Source organism: Bombus huntii, chromosome 13 (genome assembly GCF_024542735.1).
Source record: "Bombus huntii isolate Logan2020A chromosome 13, iyBomHunt1.1, whole genome shotgun sequence".
NCBI lineage: Eukaryota > Metazoa > Arthropoda > Insecta > Hymenoptera > Apidae > Bombus > Bombus huntii.
This window is the reverse complement of record NC_066250.1, coordinates 6,448,451-6,469,233: the sequence shown is the minus strand read 5'-3', so window position 1 is coordinate 6,469,233 and position 20,783 is coordinate 6,448,451. Positions and strand designations below refer to the sequence as shown.

The following is a 20,783-nucleotide window of genomic DNA, read 5'->3' as shown; positions in this document are numbered from 1 at the left end:
TGCTTTTCCCTGTATACTCTGACATCGTGTAACTTTCTTCTACCTATACATTTTGGCTTCTATTTTTCTATATTATATCATTACAAATGTAAGTATTTTTTTGTAAAATTATATTTTTACGAATACGACTGAAAAGTTAAATCTATATATAGATTTATTTTATTCCCTAAATATTATTATCAACTTGTGAATTTTTATTATACAACTACTCGTTAGAATGTTTAAAACAGATTTATTCTTAAATGCAACTTCTGTACTTATATTCGTAAAAATACAAATTTATATAAAAAATCGAAATTTATTCTTATAATTTCTAAAAATGTCCATGCACTGTCGTAAACCTGTATATTTTTATATATTATTTGCATTTTATACATTCTGTACCATTTAATCTTCTATAAATGCATAAAAATCCTCAATTTACCTACAAGGAATAAAAGAGTTCCGTTTTGACGAAGTCGCTGCGACACCCTGTCAGTAGTCCGTTCCATTTGTCAGTATACTTTTCTAATAACGACCAGAACCTCTCTGTTGGTTCGACAGACTTTAAACAAATAGCCCTGCAACAGGGCACGAAGAATAAAATAAATGGTAGTCCGCTTTCGCAAAGGAGAAAGGGGCATGTCGCACGTCTCGACGCGATCCATCAGGCGTCTTCGCTTCGACTGACTCAATAGACTCCAAGATCGATCGAATTCTTACCTGGCTCGGCTTGAATTTAAACATCGAACACTCTTGCCTCTTTTCAACCACCATCCACGTTTCTTGACTCTCGATTAAGACGTGCCAATAAATAATTCTACCCCATATCGAAGCTCCGTTTTATTTGTGAGTGCTATTCTTCATGAAACTGGGAGGATGAAACTAAAAGTATTTTTAAATTCTTATCTTGATTCTGATGATGTTGATGGAATCGTTATGAAATTCTGCTTATAAATCTTGCAGTTTATATGTTTATTGGCCAATTGAATGATTCAATGGTAAAGCGAGTTTTATGTAAAGTGGTGATGAATGTGTGAAACTATACACGATGGCACACGGGTAGTCATTTAAAAAATTTTATTATAAATCTTCTGATGAATTTTATAATGAATTCGTTTGAAGTATTTTAACGTTTGAAAGCGTACAAATTTCTGTAACCTTACTCGCAGTTTTCTCAAATTAAAGATTTTCTCATTTGTACTATTCTTCTTTCGAGCTGTACAAGTGTAACTGGTCTACAATGTGTAATTTTACCTCAATTTTAAGATAGAAAATCTCATGGAAATCTCTAAATTAAATCAAAGATAGACATTTTTACGTATCTGTTTTTAGATATATGCGATATTCTTTATTTGTATAACATATATTACTTCTAATTTAAATAAATTCAAGAAATTCTCTTTTCCCCCTAGAATCATTAATAATTGGCCTACATGAAAATACTTTAGTTCTAAAAAATACAATATTTTTTAAATAGCCATTGTTAACAGTTATTATGTTAATAAAACCCGTTCAGAGACGCTTCAACTTGTAATAACGTGAACTCGTATCACCTACACAGATACAAGCGTGAAAAGATCGCATAAAATGCTTCAGAAATAGCATTTTTAAAAGAAAAATTGTTTCAAAAATCGTTGTCACGTTCGAAGGTCCCCGAGGAATGGCGTAGAACCAGTAAAACAACCGAGGAATAGGTCTACCTATAGATGCCGGAATACGTAGGCGATGACGACGTTCCCGAGGGAGCTCGATTCATTACCGATCTTGAATAAATGATTACGCGGCGGTATGGACGATTGGCAACGTACAGGAGGATACTTTTGGAAAAGTGATTATTCGTTCGACGATGTCCTGTTCACCAGGACGAAATCGACCCCTGAGGACGAGCATCGTGACTGCCTATGTCGCCATGTATCTCCTTTAACTGCATCATTGATGATCGAGCTGGTCCATTTGAGAGTCTTCAGGACTCTTTTCTATATTTTCACGTCGATACTATTTAACTTCGTCCTTGTGTGATTAATCTATCTGTACACGCGATTCTAACTGAGCGTTAGAACTGATCATAAATTTTTGGGGATTCACGAAGAATTGCTGTGAAAGCAATTCAGGGACCCAGTGGGAAAATAATTTTTAATTTGAGAAAACTGTGGTTACATTTCAACATAAAAATCTGTATGTCTCCACACATTAAGACACATCGCTATGTATACTCGTAATGAACTGAAAATTCATAATAATATTCTCAACTTTTTTTTAATAAAAATGGACTTGTACCACTTTTTGAATGTTATTAATTTTATGGCCAATTCTGATTAATAAACTGAAAAGATTAACCGGAGGGCGAAGAGAAAATACAGAACGCCACGAAACATCTTTATTGAAAAAATACTTAGGTAATATTTTGAAACTTATTAATAAGGAAAGAAGATTCAATGAATTTAATATTATATTTTGTAATATGAAAATTATACTCTGATTAAGTGAGTTTTACAGTAAGAATAAGCAAAGAGATTTGTTGTTTAAATAGCAATAAGCTATTGCATTGTAAAATCAATAAAAATGGATATTTCTAATCTTAACATTACTACAGTCAAATATTTCCAATCCCGAAATCACTGAAAATAAATATTATCTCGAGTTTTTACCATTAAGATAAATCAGTTCCAATAGACGACAAATTTTCGCTAAGACAATAATATTGCAATTTTAACTTCTTCGTTTTTTCGTGATTCCAACCCCTAAGCTTAATGTAACATAGCAGTTCAGCAAAAGTAAGAAACCATATACCTAAGATATCCTTTCGCTGCATCAGAGCCATGTTCCTGAGCACCATGTTCCGCGGCAGGGAAAATTCAAATGGAATCAGCCAGCCCTCTCTGTCCCTGTGCATAATTTCGCGGACGTCCTCGCGGACGTATCGACGCCTACCTGGACCACGTAGCAGCCGTAACTCAGTTTCGAAATGGATTGCCTCCGAGGAATACTTTATGCGTGCTACACGTCATTCCAGCCGGCTGCTCGATCCATGGCTGTTCGATGGCACGAGATACGAGGACAAGGATCTTAGGTATTCTACGTATCGCGCAGAACGACTGCATCAAGGCGCTACGCATACTATCGAACCTGTTTCGCGATAGACAAAGATCGAGACGAGGTGAGAGAAGAAAGGAAGAAAAGTCCAACCCCTGTTTCACGACCCACCGGAAGAAACTGCGAGCAGCAGGTCTACGGATAATCATATAAGGATGACTAGAGCCGTTGAAGGTGACTGGGTATCAACTTTTGATCCTACAGTATCTTGTACGACCACCCCCTTTCCAACGAGAGCGACTCGGTATTCAAACGGATCTAACTCGATATAAGCGGTGCTCCCTAAGGCACCCTTCTACAACGACGAAGAGGACACCGATCCATCCACCTACACCGCTTCCTCAACCACTCGCACTTGGTACTTCCAAGAAATAAGAGTATCCTCTCGCTCGATCGACGAATTCAATTTGCATCCTGGCTTCTATTTACCGCCTGCCTTTAGTGTCGTTTACTATCGGTGTCTCTCCGTTGGATTGAGTGGTCTTCGAGTTGAGCATAAAATGCTTATCGATACGCTTTGAGATAGATAGAATATGATGGAGACGCTGTGGAAGGAAATAAATTGTTGTAGTTACAGGGAAATATTTTTTTCGATAAGAATTGTAAGATGATTATTAGGTATGCATGTAGGTAATTAAATTCTTGTAGAATGATAGACATGTAATAGAATGTAGGATATTCATGCTGAATTTCAGAGTAAAAATTGGCATTGTATATACAAGTTAATTTTGTGCTATTATTAAGTAGTATGAAAGAAGAGACTATAATATACATTAAGCTTAAGGATTAAGTGTAGTGCGATTCTTATAAATTGTACATTGATATAAGAACACTCTGCCTCATCATTCAGAAAGGAAGATTCCTTCTTTAACGTCGACTCAACAGGGTACTATTTATTTACAGATTCCTACTTTAATAAGAAAGGGTAACATTTTCTAATCTGTAAAGTTCTACTAAAAACTATTCATCATTGACTAAAGATAGGATACACGCGAATAAAAGACCGGACTTTGTATTCCAGGTTCTGAAATATCATCCTGCCAAAAAATCAGAGCTTTTCTTATGCCCTCTGCGATTTCCTGTGACGAACCTACCGACGTCATGCTGTTTTACCGACATTATTACTAAGAACTTTTATATCTACCGCTTCTCCATATTTGATACCCAAGATTCAGGTATGTGAATGCGAATCCTGTTGTCACCTCTGATATCAGTAGCCATCAAAGAGAAAATTGCATCTCTATGTAAGCTAGCCTCTCCTTTACGGTAATAAATAGGACATGAAAGGGCCTGTATCAATGGGTCTTGCGCCCTCATTTTGTCATTGCAAAATCTCTCGTGCGTTACTATTTCCATTGCGTTATCAATTCTTAGAAATCTTATATGCTACGAGATATACTAATATAATACGATGGTAATGTTAAAAATTGGTTTACAACTGCTGTTTATATCCTTTATTATTGAATATAAGTTTTTGAATATAAGTATCCGCATGCTTATTATAGAGAAGGTAGAATCTCTAGCAACAACCGTTGCCTCAGAAATTAATGTGATGTCGCTTCTTGTCCAATTCCGTGGAAAGTATAACCGATTAACGTATGCTATTATTAGTCCGGTATACGATATAAATATTAAGCGACGTCAAGCGTTATTCTATTTTTGTATCTCCTGCGTTTATCTTATCGGTCGATGGTATCATCATTTGTAAGTTTAAGATATGTTGCTATCTGCTGGCATGGGAAATTGCATCTATAACAACCGATAATATAACAGCTAATGGTGTCAAAAAATTGTTTATCTTTTAAAGATATTTGTTAAAAGTAAAATTGCAACTAGTGAGATTCATAGATCTATCCAGTGTGTTATAACAGAATTATAAGTATGTTATAAGCAAATTTTATACTCTGTATTAGACTTAAGAAATTATATTATATATTTAATAAAGGAATGTGGTAAATAAAATGAGCATGATTTATATTTTATCGTATTTTAATAGTAGTCATATCCAAGAGTACGCCGCTGCGTGTTGCAAGAATCATTCTCGTCTTAATTACGGCTTACATTACTATAAAACGATTAGAAGCCACATATTATTTTCCCCCATCTTTTTATTTTTAAGATCGTTACATCATTTGCAAGGGTTTCACGCATTTCTCTGAAATATCCTTGGGAAAAAGATTGCTTAATTGCTCTTTTACTTTCGTCGATGAGAGAAAACCAATTCGACGATCGCGCAAAACGAACGACCTAGAATGTCGATTGGCTGTTTGAATTCAACTGGAAGAGAGGCGGAAATGCGAGGTTTCTCAAGTAACAAGAACGACTTTGAAAAAAGTGGAACAGATCTCAACAACTTTGAATTACTAACTGCTTTAACAAGTAACAATACTTGTGAATTAAACTTACAACAAATCTGTCATTTCTTCGACGCTCTTCCGTTCGTAACTAGTTGATCAAAAATCGTTTAATTCCCTTCTATCTACACGTAACAACGTCGTGATAATATTTCTGATTATACAAACGTGACTCTACAACTATCTTCTTCGAGTAGACAAAATGAACTCGTATTACGAACGAAAAATTATCTTAAAAGTCTTCTTCTGTTCGTGAACAATACACGAAACAATTCGACGAAAAAATGGCAGCGATAAAAAAGTTGAAAGCTCTCCACAAACGTAGCGGGATCATGGATCAGTAAATTGTGACAGGCTTTCATCTCTACGACAGCTTGTCTCGTTGTAAAAAGAAAGCAATCGTGGCTGAAACTTTTTCATTTCAGCTTATCCTCGTTTACGATAACGTAATAAAACACGTAGAAGCTTAGGACTCGTCGCTGGAGCTGTATAAAACTTGATCAAATTGTTTCAAGTTCACTGAGATATTTTTACGATTAATGTATATCAGGTCATTTTATAAGCAATACGTTCTTTTTTAAATTTTGGTACACGAGCAGCGTCAAAATTAGGATAACATATGAATGTATATTTTTTAATTAAAAAATAATTATCATATATAGAATATTGTTTATGTAATAATATAATTATATCTGAAAGAAAAAGAAGTAAATTTCAAATGCTTCTCCAATACAATGTTAATGATTTTGATATATCCTGCGTTAGCTCAGTCGGTAACAAATCAGTCATGTATTTCCCGTCACTTTTCTCATTCTCAGATACTTGCAATCTTTCTTTTAAGTTTTCTATTCCTCTTTTATAAAACCTTCATGGCGAGTTCTATTATATTAAACTCGACTCTTAGGAAGACCACATTACTTATAAAATGGTCGAATATATCATCTTCTTTTTATTGAATCTATTTTTGTTTCATCGAAGATTCGACATGCCTCTTCCTTTCCCTCTAAAAGGGAAAGCACGATGCGTTTAATATGTTTAAAGATTTGTAAAGTTTGGTAAAATTTGCGAATATTCAGCCCTGTCATGTCGTTTCTTCTCTTAACTCGTAATCTATCGGATAATTTAAGAAGAGATTTCGATAGCGAACCACTAAGCTTACGAGCGTCGCACGATTAAATTTTAATTTGGCACTTGCATTCTTAAATGTGATTTTTTCTCTCATATTGTTTCACTCATCTTAGACGCGGATTTAGATATATGTAAGTAAATACATGTTCTTGTTTCCTTTCTTCTTTCTCTTATAAAGAAGCACTCAACAAAGTGTCCAGCCCTTTTTACAATATCTCTCCTTTCGTATATTCGTTCTTTTTGATTTCTTTCAGTCCATCTACGATTTTACGTAACTCAGGCCTAGCTTCGTTTATCGTTACGTCGCTTATACATAGTCACGATTCTCGTGTGTTACGTCGACTGTCGCAAATAAAACTTCGCCCCTTTTCTTCTTACTTTACAATTGAAATTTCGAACGAAACCTTGGCAGGAAATTGTATTATTTACTATTTACGTTATTTTATTCGTAATTACACACGCCCGAAAGTTTCACGTCACGTTGTAGGAAATAGACGTGAGTTTTTTAATAACGTTTACGATACTACAGGCAGACAGAATAAACCGTAATTTTGTTAGCTGAACGGCAAAGTTTGAAGAAGAAACTCCTGAACGTCATTAAAATTAACGATGCTCTCTCATCGGCGAGAATCGCAAACGGCAGTCGACGTGTTTAAATAACTTAAACGCGGAACACTTAACGAAAAGCATCGGTTTCAGAAAACTTATTCACGCAGATGTATATGTTCGACGCATACGTATCGATCTTTACACGTATATAAATTCTAAGTATCAACGCGTTACACTTCTTCCTTTAGTCTTATTTTTCCTTCTATTTCTGGTTTTCATTTTTTTTCTCTAGTCATCCTTTAGCTTTACCTTATTTTGGCTTGTTTGCGAGCTCATAAACGTTCAACAACCCTATATACCCTACTAGACTTAATCGAATAAGTATAATAATAAAACGTGTAGTAAATATAATGTGTATGTATACACGTATATGTGTATAATATATATATATATCTATATATTATATATTACATATATATATAATCCTCATATATCGCGTACGTCGACAAACGATTTAAATGTTACCTAATAAACGTCTCAATCACGTTACACCTTCCGACTAGATCGAAATTTATTATTAATATTAGTATTATTATTAGGGTTATCGTTCATTAAATATTAATTATTATTTATTTTTAGTATCGTTATCGCTAATTAATATAGAAATTTGGCGCATTTGTTTTTTATATCATTTGGCATGTGTATCGTTTCGCGACGATAAATAAATTCGTCGAATTTGAGCCAGACGAGCATATTGTATTTTTTCGATATATACCATTTATTATATATTTTATTTCTCTTTCCTCCGTACGCGCGCACAGAAATTTTTGCTCGAAATTTAAGGTCGCGTTAGATATTTTTATTCGGTATCGATGACAATATATATATAGAAATATTTAATAATAAAAACGTGAAACGATGAATTTCGATTTTCTAGTTTTATCTCTTTTTTTTTGTATGTATGTTTGTTATCTCGATATTTGTTTCCATCAATTTTTAGCAGCCAGGTGCGATTACCGGCAAACTGTTGTACATTCAGGGGGCATATTTTGTACATAGATATTCCTAGATACGTAATAACGTAAGCCTGCGTTATTATCTTTTTCTTCGATTCATATAAAAAGAGGAGAAACAATCGGAGCAGTGACTTATTCCGTTACGATGTATTGTCCACAAATTATATATTTATCGTTCGCGATGGTTGTGTCTCGTTTTCTTTTTTTTTTCCTTTTTTAATTATCGTTATAATTAATATCGTGTTCCATCGAAAGGAGAACGATGATCGAATGAATCACATGAGATCGCGTTTTTCAAGTCGGAAACCCCTGCTCTTCGTTTGTGTTAAGTACGATCGAAACTTCGTGTCTGTTACTAGCAAGTAAATTCTTAACGATTTTACGATTGAACGCAATTGAAAGATACAAAATCTTAGGGTTATTAACACGTCGTTTCACCATATAATATAATATAACGTTAGCGTTTCCTGTACACGTACATACATACAATCGATTACAATCTATTATATCGCCGAAGAACTTAATGAACGCAATATCAGACGTTGGAAGAAGACGCGTGAACATTTTCAGAAGCATATCGATGAGAATCAAGACCTTGGTGCAGATTTTCGGCGCGTTGAAAGTTTTTCGTTTTCCTTTTACGAAATTATTTAACGAAATTATCGAAAAATCAACATTTAAGATTCAGCTCTTTATATACTCGTTTCTATTTTCTAATTCACGCGATCTTCTCGTTTTGAGAGTTTTCAGAGATCAAAGTACAGGCGTTAAACGTACACGCTGTACACGTTCAAGTACACGCGTTCCCACTTTGCTCTGAATTCAGCGTTCCCGATGGATCCTCGACACCTCGATGATTTCCGTTTCGTCAGATGGCAGAACAGGCGGATGTAAAGTCGTACTCGAAACGCGATATTCAGCTGCTACTGTATGGAACACGTCAATGGATGTGACAAAGCGTGGTCCAGCAGGATGGGCGTGCCTGCAGCCAATTCCGTTCTCGCATCGCCGAAATCTTCGTCGCAGTCGAAATAATTACTCTGGAAAAGAGACGAATAATGTTTTATCATGATATAAAAGCTGATATTTTTTAGTGGATTATGTTCTTTGAATTTAGTTGGAAAATGTGTGTTTGCAAGTGACAGAGTAATTTGTAAAAGAAAAGAAGAATAGAAGAGCGTGAACTTTGGCGGTGAGAAATTTTTGGTACAACGAGATCTTTATTATTCGCATTAATCAGTTACAAACAGAATAGCTGAATTTCTTGGACAATGTTATTTAATCAAACTAAAATATAGATAACAACATATTGTTAGCATAAAAAATGATAATTTATTGGATTGTTAAATATTATCTGAAACATTAAATATGATCGCTTAGATAGGATATGCTTGGATAATAGATCTTCTACTGTATTGAACTTCGGAGGTCAAAGCTTCTTGTCATTAAATTTCCGAGGCTAAAGCTCTTTGACGTTAAATTTCCGAGGTTCGATCTTTGCGATATTCAATTTCCCAGGTCAAAGTTTTTTCAACTTTTAGCCTATAAGTTCAAAGCTTTTCGTTATCGAGTAATTTAAAGTGGCGAGCTTTCCGACATTAAGCTCTCTAACCGAAAGGGCTTTAGCTGTGTAGTTAAGCTAACCATTAAAAGGTCGAAGGGTCTAGCCTCGGAGGTGCACGCAAAAGAAAATATTTAACCTTGGAAGTTCAATGCCAACCAGCGTTGGCCTTGGAAAGCAAACTCAATGTGAAAATTCTCTGACCGTAAATGCTCGAAAATACACAGTTTGCTTTGTTACGAGCTGAGAAATACGCTAACTAAAAAAAAAGCTAACAGTCTCATTAACGTCTCCGCATATGTATATTCTATCGCGAGTAAAAATAGAGGACGAAATTTCTCTCGTTAGTTATTCCGAGATTCCACAAACAAGCTCGCACACCTTGCGAAATTTCCGGTGGAATGAAAATTGTAATAGGTTAACCGATACGCAATAAAATTTTTAATTAAATTCAGACGCCAAGTTTCCACGTTGCATTTTCTTTCATTGGCTTTCCGAAACAAGAACGCCAGCTGATCGCGGTCGCGCAAGTGGAAAACTGGGGCAAAGAAATATTTACGCGTTTGGTCGAGAAAATGGCTAATCAATGGGAACCGCCTCGCCTCGGCTATAATTGGTACACCGGGAGCTTTAGGCAATTAGTTCTAAAATCGAGACAATATCCTCTTAATTTCCAAGATTATACTCTCTGACTCGCGCTAATTGCACGCGTCGCGTGAGTGAGTTCGTGAATGGATGCAATTACGCGTTGTAATTTCCACCATTCCGTAAAAAGAACTAGAGGAAACTGAACTTTTATTTGGAATTTTTGTACTTGAAGAGATACCATCACATTATAAAAATTTTTATATTAACGAATAAAACGAATAATAACTTATAACAAATTAAAGGAAATTTCTGCGTTTTCATTTTTTCCTTTTACTTTCTACATTACGTGATATATTGTACTTTAATAAGATGTTACCTAAATAAACAATAAATGTATCTATTTCCAGTGAAACCGGTCTCAAATTTTGATGGATTGTATGTTCTTTACAAAACCCTACAAGAGGATATTTTCCTATTATTAGCTATTAATACAAAAGACATTTTTTGTGACTACGAAAGAAGTTAATCCTGAAAAGGTTAAAGAAGTATAAATTCATGTACAATGGAAAAATATCGTCGAATTTATATAGCAATTTGGAGTATCACTTTTATTACGAAAGAGTGTTATAGTGACCCTAAAACTGACCGCTGTAATGGAGCACGTACGAACATTAGTTCAGCGTTAAAATATTTTATGGTACTACCGTCTAAATGTACTCTAGGAGATATATGTAATCCTGACATAAATGTTTTAATCAAATAGTATAATTTTTATCATTATAACTAAAATGATACCTCCTTATAATCACATCTACAGAAATTTAAAATTAGGTAAAGTTGGATTCCTCAAAAAAAAAAGTTTTATAAAATTTTCTGACCTCCACATACGAGATAATTCTTATTGTTTAATTTGTAAATTTCATAACTATGTCACGTTACGGATACACATTTTATTATAGTAAAAACATGTAGAACATGTATGTATTTACCTGACAATCGATGCATGGGCAGCTATCGGTCAACGAACAGGTAAGACCAAGAATCTCGACAGCTTCTTTGTACAGTTCCGCGCTCGATTTCCGTTGCCTTGGTGGTGTGGTCGGCGCACTGACTGTACCCGATGGTCTTCTGCCTCTCTTCAGCCTCGAAGAGGACTCTCGAGACAAGGAGGAGGTCGACGTCGATCCTCTCCGCCGATTGTCACTGGTGAGCAACGCTCGTCCCGCCGGCGAGGCGAACAGTTGCAGCATGTCCATGTCCTGCAGCCAAATATTATCAGTTAGTCCTACAAATGAAATATTCTAATCGTCGAAGATATGAAAGTTGATTTTAAGACGATAGAAAAGTCATGAATTTTCAAAGAATGTTTTTAGGAGTTTTATAACCACAGTAACCACATCAGCATAGGAAATGTGTATATATAAGATCGTGAATAAATTCGTGAAGAATAACAATTTTCTGCAGAGCAATTTTTCTCCTGAAACATTATTTTCTCATATAAAGTCGCCCATGTACTCCAGTGCGTTTATTGTCGTAGTTACGAATAGGGACACAGAAAAGTACTTTTCGATACCAAGATATATCGGAATTTCTATATGCATCTACGTATATGTTTCATGTTTCCAACATAAATTTCGAATATACTACTATTTTATCTCTTCAAAATTTTATTCACGTTATCCTTCTTTATATATAGGGTGGTTGGTAACTGGTGGTACAAGCGGAAAGGGGGTGATTCTACGCGAAAAAAGAAGTCGAAAATATAGAATAAACATTTTTTTTTTAATTTCTTTTTTAAATCTTTCCATTGAGACAACGATTTACAGTGAGATCCGTTATAACGTACCGCACGCGTACCGAGCGAAAATTCAAAGTCGATTTTCTCGAAAACAAAGCCTCAAATGAAAAATTTTTATTCGATATTTTCGACTTACTTTTTCGCGTAGAATCACCCCCTGTCCGCTTGTACCACCAGTTACCAACCACCCTATATATTTCTGCATCGAAGCGCGTATAAAATAAATATCGTTTGTATGAAAGTTTCGTGCCTTATATCGCCATTTTTTCCACAAAAATACTGTACCTCAATCTTCTCCCTTTTGAAATCGTTTAGAACATGTAGGTAATTTTGACAATATTAATATTGTATCTTAACGAAACCGAAATATGATTTTCGTCAAACTCCTTTGATCCAATATTTTTTAAGTATTTAATTATTAACTATTTTATTTCCAAAATCTTACTCGTAATATTTTTCCCTGTATATTTATTTATATTGAACCAAGTATAAAATAAATATCTTTTTACAACTATTTGTTGATTTATTTTACCCAATTTCTTAGAACCGTTTAATCTGAACCGTTTAAGTAAGCAGTTAAACAGGTAAATTGGTCGTTCACTAAAGCCTTGACAAAATCCTTAATCATTGTTGAGCATTCTTAACTTCAAAGGGTCGCATCAATAAACTCGAAGGGGTTGATTGGCTTTTGTTAAGGGTGGTCGTGCTCCTTTTTGCTCGTCTGCATCGTTGACTCTCGTTAGTCTACCACGATGAAAGTTGTTCGGTTGCCCCGGAAGGGCATTATTCTCTTAACGAGGTAAGACGTACCCGCAAGTACCTCCTCCTCTTTTCTGCTGTCTCGTTCGTTTCATATTGGCAAGAAACTCTTTGAGACTTTTCCACCCGCGAACACGCCCCACGGGCGAAAGGGATTTTTCTAACGATGCCACGACGAGCGTCGTCACGCCGAAAGTTCCGTGTCCCTTTTCCCCTTTTTTTCTACCTGACACTGGGAGAAAGAAGCGCCCGAAAGAAATTCTCTGCCTCTCCGGTGGATTATCAAAGAGGAATGTGACAAGCTCTCCCCGAGTATTCTTGTCCTTTTGAATTCTTTGACGCATCGGATGGTTCGAGGCGATTAGTTTTACGAGAAAATGTACCAAAGATACTCTTTTCTCGAAAGATATTTCTTTAAGAAATTAGAATAAATGTGGGATATATTTTAAATTTTGGATTTGCGTTGTATATCGAAAAATTTGCAATATTCATCTATTTGTTGTAAATTATTTCGCCCCTTTGAGGTATAATTCTAGTGGTTAGGTCCGTCAAATAAATCTGCTAAATAACCGTTAGACTTAAAACGAGACACTGAATCGCCAAAAAGATTTAAGGTGTCGATGAACTTGTTAGCTACATTAGATAATCTAGTGTCACCAGTTGTCCAAACAAGGAGGTATATGTTTGATATTATGGACGTTAACATATGTATAATATATTAGTATTAGCAAGAATCGTTAGACAGCAAACATATCCATCAAGTATCCTGTGAAAGTAAATCAAATCAGTGGTAGTCCTCCTATGACCCAAGTTTCATATTTATTGCAGTATTTGTACAGTATTAAAATGGTTATAGTAGGTTTTTTTTATTATTATTATTTAATTTGTACTTTACAATTTGTCCAGCTGGACATGTTATAGTAGGTGGTAGAAATTATTTGACCAAATCTGTACGCAGGTTGCCCGTTTGCATCGTTGCACTGTTTTAAGCTGTGTCTTGGTGTTTGACCCGTGGAAAATCTTACCAGGAAGCTTAAGGCTTTCTTTGCTGAGCATATTTCCCGAGTCGTGTGATCGGAAAAAGATAATGACGAATCGTTTTGTTACGTCCGGTGACTCTCTATACAAACCAGACCCCATGCCTCAATAATCTTAAAGTCCCATCATAAGTCTTCGCATTTTCATAGTTAAGGTCCTTGAGACCAAAAAAGTATGTTTTTAGTTGAAGTATTCTTGAGATTTATTGTCCATTCCGAGAAAACATGGGAAGACGGGTTTCCTATGCACAATACCACCAACGGGCAAGCTTTGAATGGAAGCGACCAGGACCCATCCTTACCCACCAGCCTTTTTCTTATCCGATTAGAAGCAATGACGGTTGCCCTCACTTTCCCGGCCAAAATTGCCATCAACGAATCCGATGGTCCCGCGCGTTAGACACATCCATCAGTAGCTTTTCTCCGCGACAACATCGTCACCGAACTTCATTGGTTTTTCATTCGTTGACCAGTCAATGTCTTGACTGGGTTTTCGTACTTAAATCAGTCACCATCTCTTGAATGGTTTTCCGTACTATTTACACTTCGCTGAGAATACATCTACACACACCACGCGTAACTATTTATATCTACAAAGTTGTTGGAATAAAGTGCATGTTTTAATTTGTTAACCAAGTGTTATCATCAGTTCAACCACCTCTATTATCCTAACCGAAATAGGGGACCGACCAATTCATGGCGTCGATTATCAAATCGTAACGGGAATTTACGACTCTCGTTGGTGCGTTTCTTCGCGATAGATTCTCTTCGCGAACGGTCGAACACATTTGGATCACCAATAGAGTTAATAAAAAAAGGTGAATGTCCAGAAGGAAATAGTACAGAGTTGTAAGAGAGAAATGTATGACATTGCATTTTCTAATATTGAGGAAAGATTTGTTCTGGATATACGAATCGTTAATAATTGAATTTTCTGCTAATTTTGTTATCAACGTGATATTAATACTTTAAATGTTAAAGAATTTTTTTCACAGTTTTTAGGATGATAGAATTCTTATTTTGTTTTTCTTAAATATTCATGTGTGATGTTATACTTCTTTTTTCTATCGTGAAAATTTTTACACATAATGGATTCGATGGTTGCTACTTCGCCCTTAAGGAAAATCAGCTGTGAAATATAAAGCAGCTACGGTAAGTCAGCTCAAGAAAGGGTAACGTGAGCCCCGGCTTCTGTTCAATTCGTTAATTAGCGTCGGTCCAAAGGTGCTCGCGTAGTTCTTCCACTAATTTCCACCTCGAGCTTCCATTGAAATTAGAAATTACAGCCACTTTAAACCGCTTTGACGCCAAATGAAAGGAATCTGTGCAATTTTCTACGCAAAGAACGGCATCGAAAAATTCGGCTCGCGGTTTATAACACGCTGAAAACCGTGGTAACACCTTGCAGAGTTCAAGCCTTTGTTCTCGATAAACGTGCAGGCTGGTTGATTGGAATTTTGCGACGAGAGGCAAGCGTGCTTAATTATCGACGGCAGATCATTAAAAATCCACCTCCTGGTTGCCGCAACGCGGCACTGTACAAACGATCGTGAGTCACGGTACTACAACGCGAATGCAGGAGCCGTTTCGCTGGAAGAAAATAATTGGAATGATCCTGACCTCATGTGCGAAGGAATTCGTCGAGGAAGACGCGGTGGTACTTCTATGCGTCGCGGTAATTTGAATGACCCGTTAGGAAAATTCAGTGACTCATGAAAATATTACTCACCTAAGCTAAAAGTATTTTCCTTTTTCATCTCATGGAAATTTCTTACAATTTCCAGAAAATTTCAAAATAAAAGATAATAATATAAAATTGATGAAATTTTACATTCCAATAATTAGGAAAAATTTATTAAGAATGATAAAATAGTGTGACTAGGGTGATGCATATGTTCGAGATTTGGAGATTTGACTCGGACAGCACATCTCCCTTTTTTGGGAAAGTCTGAAGTGTCTGCCTCCCCAAGCTGTAAACCTTATGATGCGGTCATCACTAAGAGACTAAAAATCATCTTAAGTGCTGATGGGTCGGAGTATAGGTAAACAACTGACAATACCAGAGGATATGCACCCCCGATACAGATAAACCAAAGAAAACCTACGGACGGAAAGTCAGGATGTACGGACGAGACGGAGCTGTTGGTGGAGGGAACAGCTACATTCTTGAACAGCCTTCATCAGAGTGCCGTACCGTTCGTTTGAGACTCTACCATATTCAGTCTCAACAAGATCATACAATCGTCGTGATCAGAACGTCAAACTCTTCGTGTATACTGAAAGTGCAAATAATGTATCAAACGATACTAACACTCGATATATTCAATTTACCTCTACCTTGTGTGTTAACTCATTGAAAGTTCGCGATATCAACCGATCGGTTGACCCTGACCGATCGCTATTTAGTTGAGAATTCGCAACAGCATATAAAATTTTATTTTGGCGAACAATACACAAAATAACGAAATTAGATAATCTTGCGTTAAATTAGATGAAAGTCATATTAATTAAATGTACAAAAATAAAGGTATATTCAGTTAACAGGAAAACTCCATTTATTTGAATATTTATATGTATAATGGAAATTCATATAAGAGGACTTCCCCAATTTTCTTCATTACCTATTATTTCTCGTTCACATAGTAAGAGCTCACATTCAGATAAGTGGATTCATGCAGCAAAAGCTCAGTTGATAGAGGATTAAATAAAATTCCGTTCGAATAAATGGAGTTCAGATAAGTGGAATTCTAACATACTTGAAAAATTTGTATACAACCGTGTATATATGAACGTATATTTTCACGTATAATATAATATTTTGATAACATCGTAATGTGAATAGTATTCGAAATCAGATAATTCGCTCTGCTAACGAGAGATCTTCATTAATGCAAAAAAAGCGATCAATAACCGACTGCTAATTAATCCAATGCAAATCCATCTGAATGTTACATCATTAAACAGCTAGTTACACACAACAATTTCTATACGAATCCATCATATGCAATTATGCCATCGTGTTGGTATGAGGTTTGAGATGCGATCATCTCTCGCGGAATCGCGAAATCTCAACGGAATCGTGCAATCGAAGAGGGCATGGAAAATACACGCCGGTTAAAAGGCTTTTCGCCCCGGGGGTACGAGACTTTCCAACTATTACCAACCATAAACGTTCGTGAAAAGGAGGATGCGCTTTTAGAGCTTGGTTCACCAGCGTAGAATCTTCGTTGGAAACGATTCCGCTGCTTCTCCACGAAAGGGTTTTAATGCATTCCCCGCTGTTTGCTTGTGAAAGAATCGAGGAATCGTAAAAGCAATTCAACGGTTAAGAAGTTTTCGGTGATCTCGTGTCGATATCTCGTAGAATTTTAGCAGATATTTTGCGAAGGAATTAATCCAATTGCGTCGGATATTTACTTTTCTAAGTCTGCCCGTACGTATCCTTTTTAGAGCAAAAACTAAGCTCGAACAATATAATATTTGCGTCTTTAACTGAAATCGAATGAAGGCTGTAATGTATAGCAATGATGAGAGAGATCTTAGAGAAGACGTAAATTTCTTCTGAGATACGTAACACTCTGATATAGTCTGATACATATAATACTATCAAACATTATTTACGCTTATACCAAAATTTATATTCAATTGATTATTTTCCAAAGCATTTGCCCACGTAAACTAAAAAAGAAAAGGTTTATCAAATTTCGGAATAGAGAAGGAGGTATATAGGTATAGATATTGGAATTTGAGCAACTTGGATTCTATTAGTCATTTATTCGGTTTGAAATATTGTTTCAAGCTTTCAGGTTTGCTCTCATTAGACAAGTTATTTGCCTTGAAGTCGTTTGAACTCAAATGACCTAGAAGTTGCTTGAGTTCAGGTGATTTGGAACGACTTGACTGATCTAAAGGAAGCTTAACTCATTACGAAGAGGCATTGAAGTACTAATCGACTTATTACTTTCACTTGCTTTCTAGATCAAAGGACACAGAACGTAAATTTAAGTTCCACGGTCTATTCTGTATCTCTAATTTCACGTAGAATAACTGATTTTATTATTTCACAGCGATAAGCCTTGATTAAAAGATTTTTGCACTGAAAATTTGCGTAAACTTCAACTTATATGTATAAGATTGCTCATGGTATTTGGAATCCTAACAATGACTCCGGCGGAAAGTTTCTCTTCATCAAGATGGAGGAGCGGAATTCTTCTTTAGCCTGCGGTGCAAAGAGTTAATATTTGGCTGGCTGGTCAAAGTTTAAGTCGTCCTGGGGCGAACTCGCCGTACATTTAAGTTTTATAAGCGCGATTCCACGACGTTGGGGAGCAGACTCGATTAGAGTTGAAGCTCTTGAAAATACATCGCGAGGGAAAGACGTGTACGAAAAGTGGCAGTTTGTACGGTGTCAGGGATAACGAAACTTTACGAACTTGCAAAAAATTCTGACACCGAGCTGTCCTATATTCTTGAAAAAGATCTTAGAATATTCGTGAGATTAAATCGTTCGACTATCAGCAAAGACTGTCCATGTCAAGCTTTTAATTAAAAATTCATTTAACGAAGACACATTCGTTGACGAAGACGTATTTCCTTCGTTTAATAATAAAACTCCTCTTAAGTCATTTAGTCATATGGAAAAGTCAAAAAAATTTAACGAAGCAGCGTAACATTTGAGTTTCTCCGAACTGAACTAAACTAATCAACTCCACTTTTCCTAAATTTCTTGATTTTACTATGTGGCTACATAATTAGTGATTAATTCCCCTATATACGATAACAACTCCCATAAGATTTAATTATTGCCAAAATATGGTACAAAAATGATAAATTTTTAAAAATGTTAAAAAATCGTCATATTGCTTTCTTCTGTTTTCCAATTTATGAAGTTGCTCAATCTAGTCTGTAGACTTGTTGAAGACTTGTTCAAGATCATTGATTTCACTCAATAACGGAGCAATTCATCCTAAGTAACTAATATAGAAATCCAGAAAATTTAATCAGACAGAAAAATTAAGGAGGCAACAGTCGTTGAATGAGAGAAACAGCGTAAAATGGCCATGTCAGGGGATTGTATCATCTGATGAAAGGGACCTTTCTCCTCTTCGACCAATTGACCGAATCTTTATTTCTACCGCGACTAAGGAAGCCCCGAAGGAAACGTCGTCTCCAGAATCCAGGGACAAAAGAGTGAACAGGAAATGGCAAAGAGATCAAATGCCGGGAGATAACAAGTAGAAAGCTGATTCGATGTACCTACACCATGTGCCTGGCCAGACAGAGACTCCAACGATATTCCCCGGGGAGACATATCCAGGCTCCTCGTCTCGTATTTCCTCGAAACGTGCACGCGAACTTTCCTCCAGTCCTTCGACGCTGATAAATAGCTCGCTGGAAAGGACAAGTTAACGCCAGCCGGCTCCTTTTTCCACGGAATTCCTGTAGCGTGATCTACGCGGCCGGAATTGCGATCGAACACCTTGAAATTCACTAGAACGTTTGATGGAAGTTTCGTGTTCACGCGGAAAATCAGATATTCCACCAGTAAAACGCTATAACGTTTCGTTTCGATCAGATCGACAGAAAGATCAGATTACGTGACGTTTAAACGCCATCGTGGATCGAGATTTCCGTATGGTTTCCCGCCTTGAAACGTCGAAAAGGGGGTGCACGTTTCTTCCAGGTTGACGATGTCGAACGTTTCTTCGTGTCTTCTTTTTCTTTCAGAGAAATAAGACGATTTAACGGCCTCTTTTACTCAAGGCACGATCGTAAAGTCCGTCGTTGACTCGTTTCTATAACGTTACCTAACTGCGCCAAGATGTTTATCAAGACGCGTATTCCGGAATGAACTTACTTCCGCCAAGTTTCCAGCTGCAGCTTTCCGATGGCAAAAGTTTCTCTATACGCCAGTGAACACTGTCAATAGGGTTTCGTGTTTGTAAAAGTCTTTCAGTAAATATTCCCAACGATCCTCGCTATTGATAACGCGATAAACATTAAGCTGTTTCATTCTCTTCCGTTAATTTTTTAACTGGATATAAAAATATTTTTCGTTCGATCTTTTTAACAGGATTAAAACTGTACTGTACAAATGTCTTAAACTACCTGGCAAACGGAAACTAGGAATGGAGAGCACTCATATTCAGAAATAATAACTGGCACAAAAGATATTGATTAAATAGTTTAGAGTAATTTTTATTTCAAGAGATTCTCTGTTATCTCGACAAGAATAATTCTTCAACAACTTTTCTAATTTTATTATTCTCCATTCCATCTTTCATAAAAATAATTTTCATCGATGAATTTCTTCCTAATAATTTCTGTCATAATTCATTGAAAATGATCTTTATTTTATAACAATTAGGATGTCACTCAGACATGGATCAAATACTATTTCATTATATCTTAACATTTTCAAATTGTACTTATTTTAACATTTTCAAAAAAATTATGAAATAAGGGAAGCCATAAATAGATAATACTATAAAGTTTGTTTCTATACAATAACACGTGAAAACGTTTGCTGCAAGAATATTCACTTGTCATTATAAAACCACTAAAACAGATGTGTATGTTATTGTGCAAGTACTTGAACAAAGTGTTGACACGAGGAAATTGGCAAGCAACCAGCAATCTCTTTTAAATATCGTAATATACCAAGACACGGAACAATGGAATAAATAACCTTTACAGGCTTCCGGCGTTAATTTCTCGCGACTCGACTGCAGGTAAAATATTTTTCGAACGTCAAACCAGCCAGCGTAATTACCTAGAAATGAATTTATACGACGCAAGGCGTCGCCGTGCGAAATATAAACGCCCCACCTGGATTAAACGACACGATAAACACTTTATGCTACAAGCTAATTAACGTGAATGTGACTGATTGATCGATTCAATACACCACGGCGAGAT

General features: G+C 36.0%; 1 protein-coding gene across 4 annotated transcripts in view; it reads right to left on the bottom strand.

Annotated features, from left to right (window-relative positions):
• Nucleotides 1-5,046: 5,046 nt before the first annotated feature.
• The window catches only part of LOC126872469 (uncharacterized), a 140,515-nt gene continuing 124,778 nt past the window's right edge, over nt 5,047-20,783 (bottom strand). For all 4 annotated transcript variants that reach the window (XM_050632451.1, XM_050632449.1, XM_050632448.1 and 1 more), the window contains 2 exons: nt 11,261-11,530; nt 5,047-9,162 (listed from right to left, as the gene is read on the bottom strand). In XM_050632451.1, coding sequence (XP_050488408.1) covers nt 9,046-9,162; nt 11,261-11,530 — 387 coding nt within the window. In that variant the 3' untranslated portion in view covers nt 5,047-9,045. The remainder of the gene's footprint in view (nt 9,163-11,260; nt 11,531-20,783) is intronic.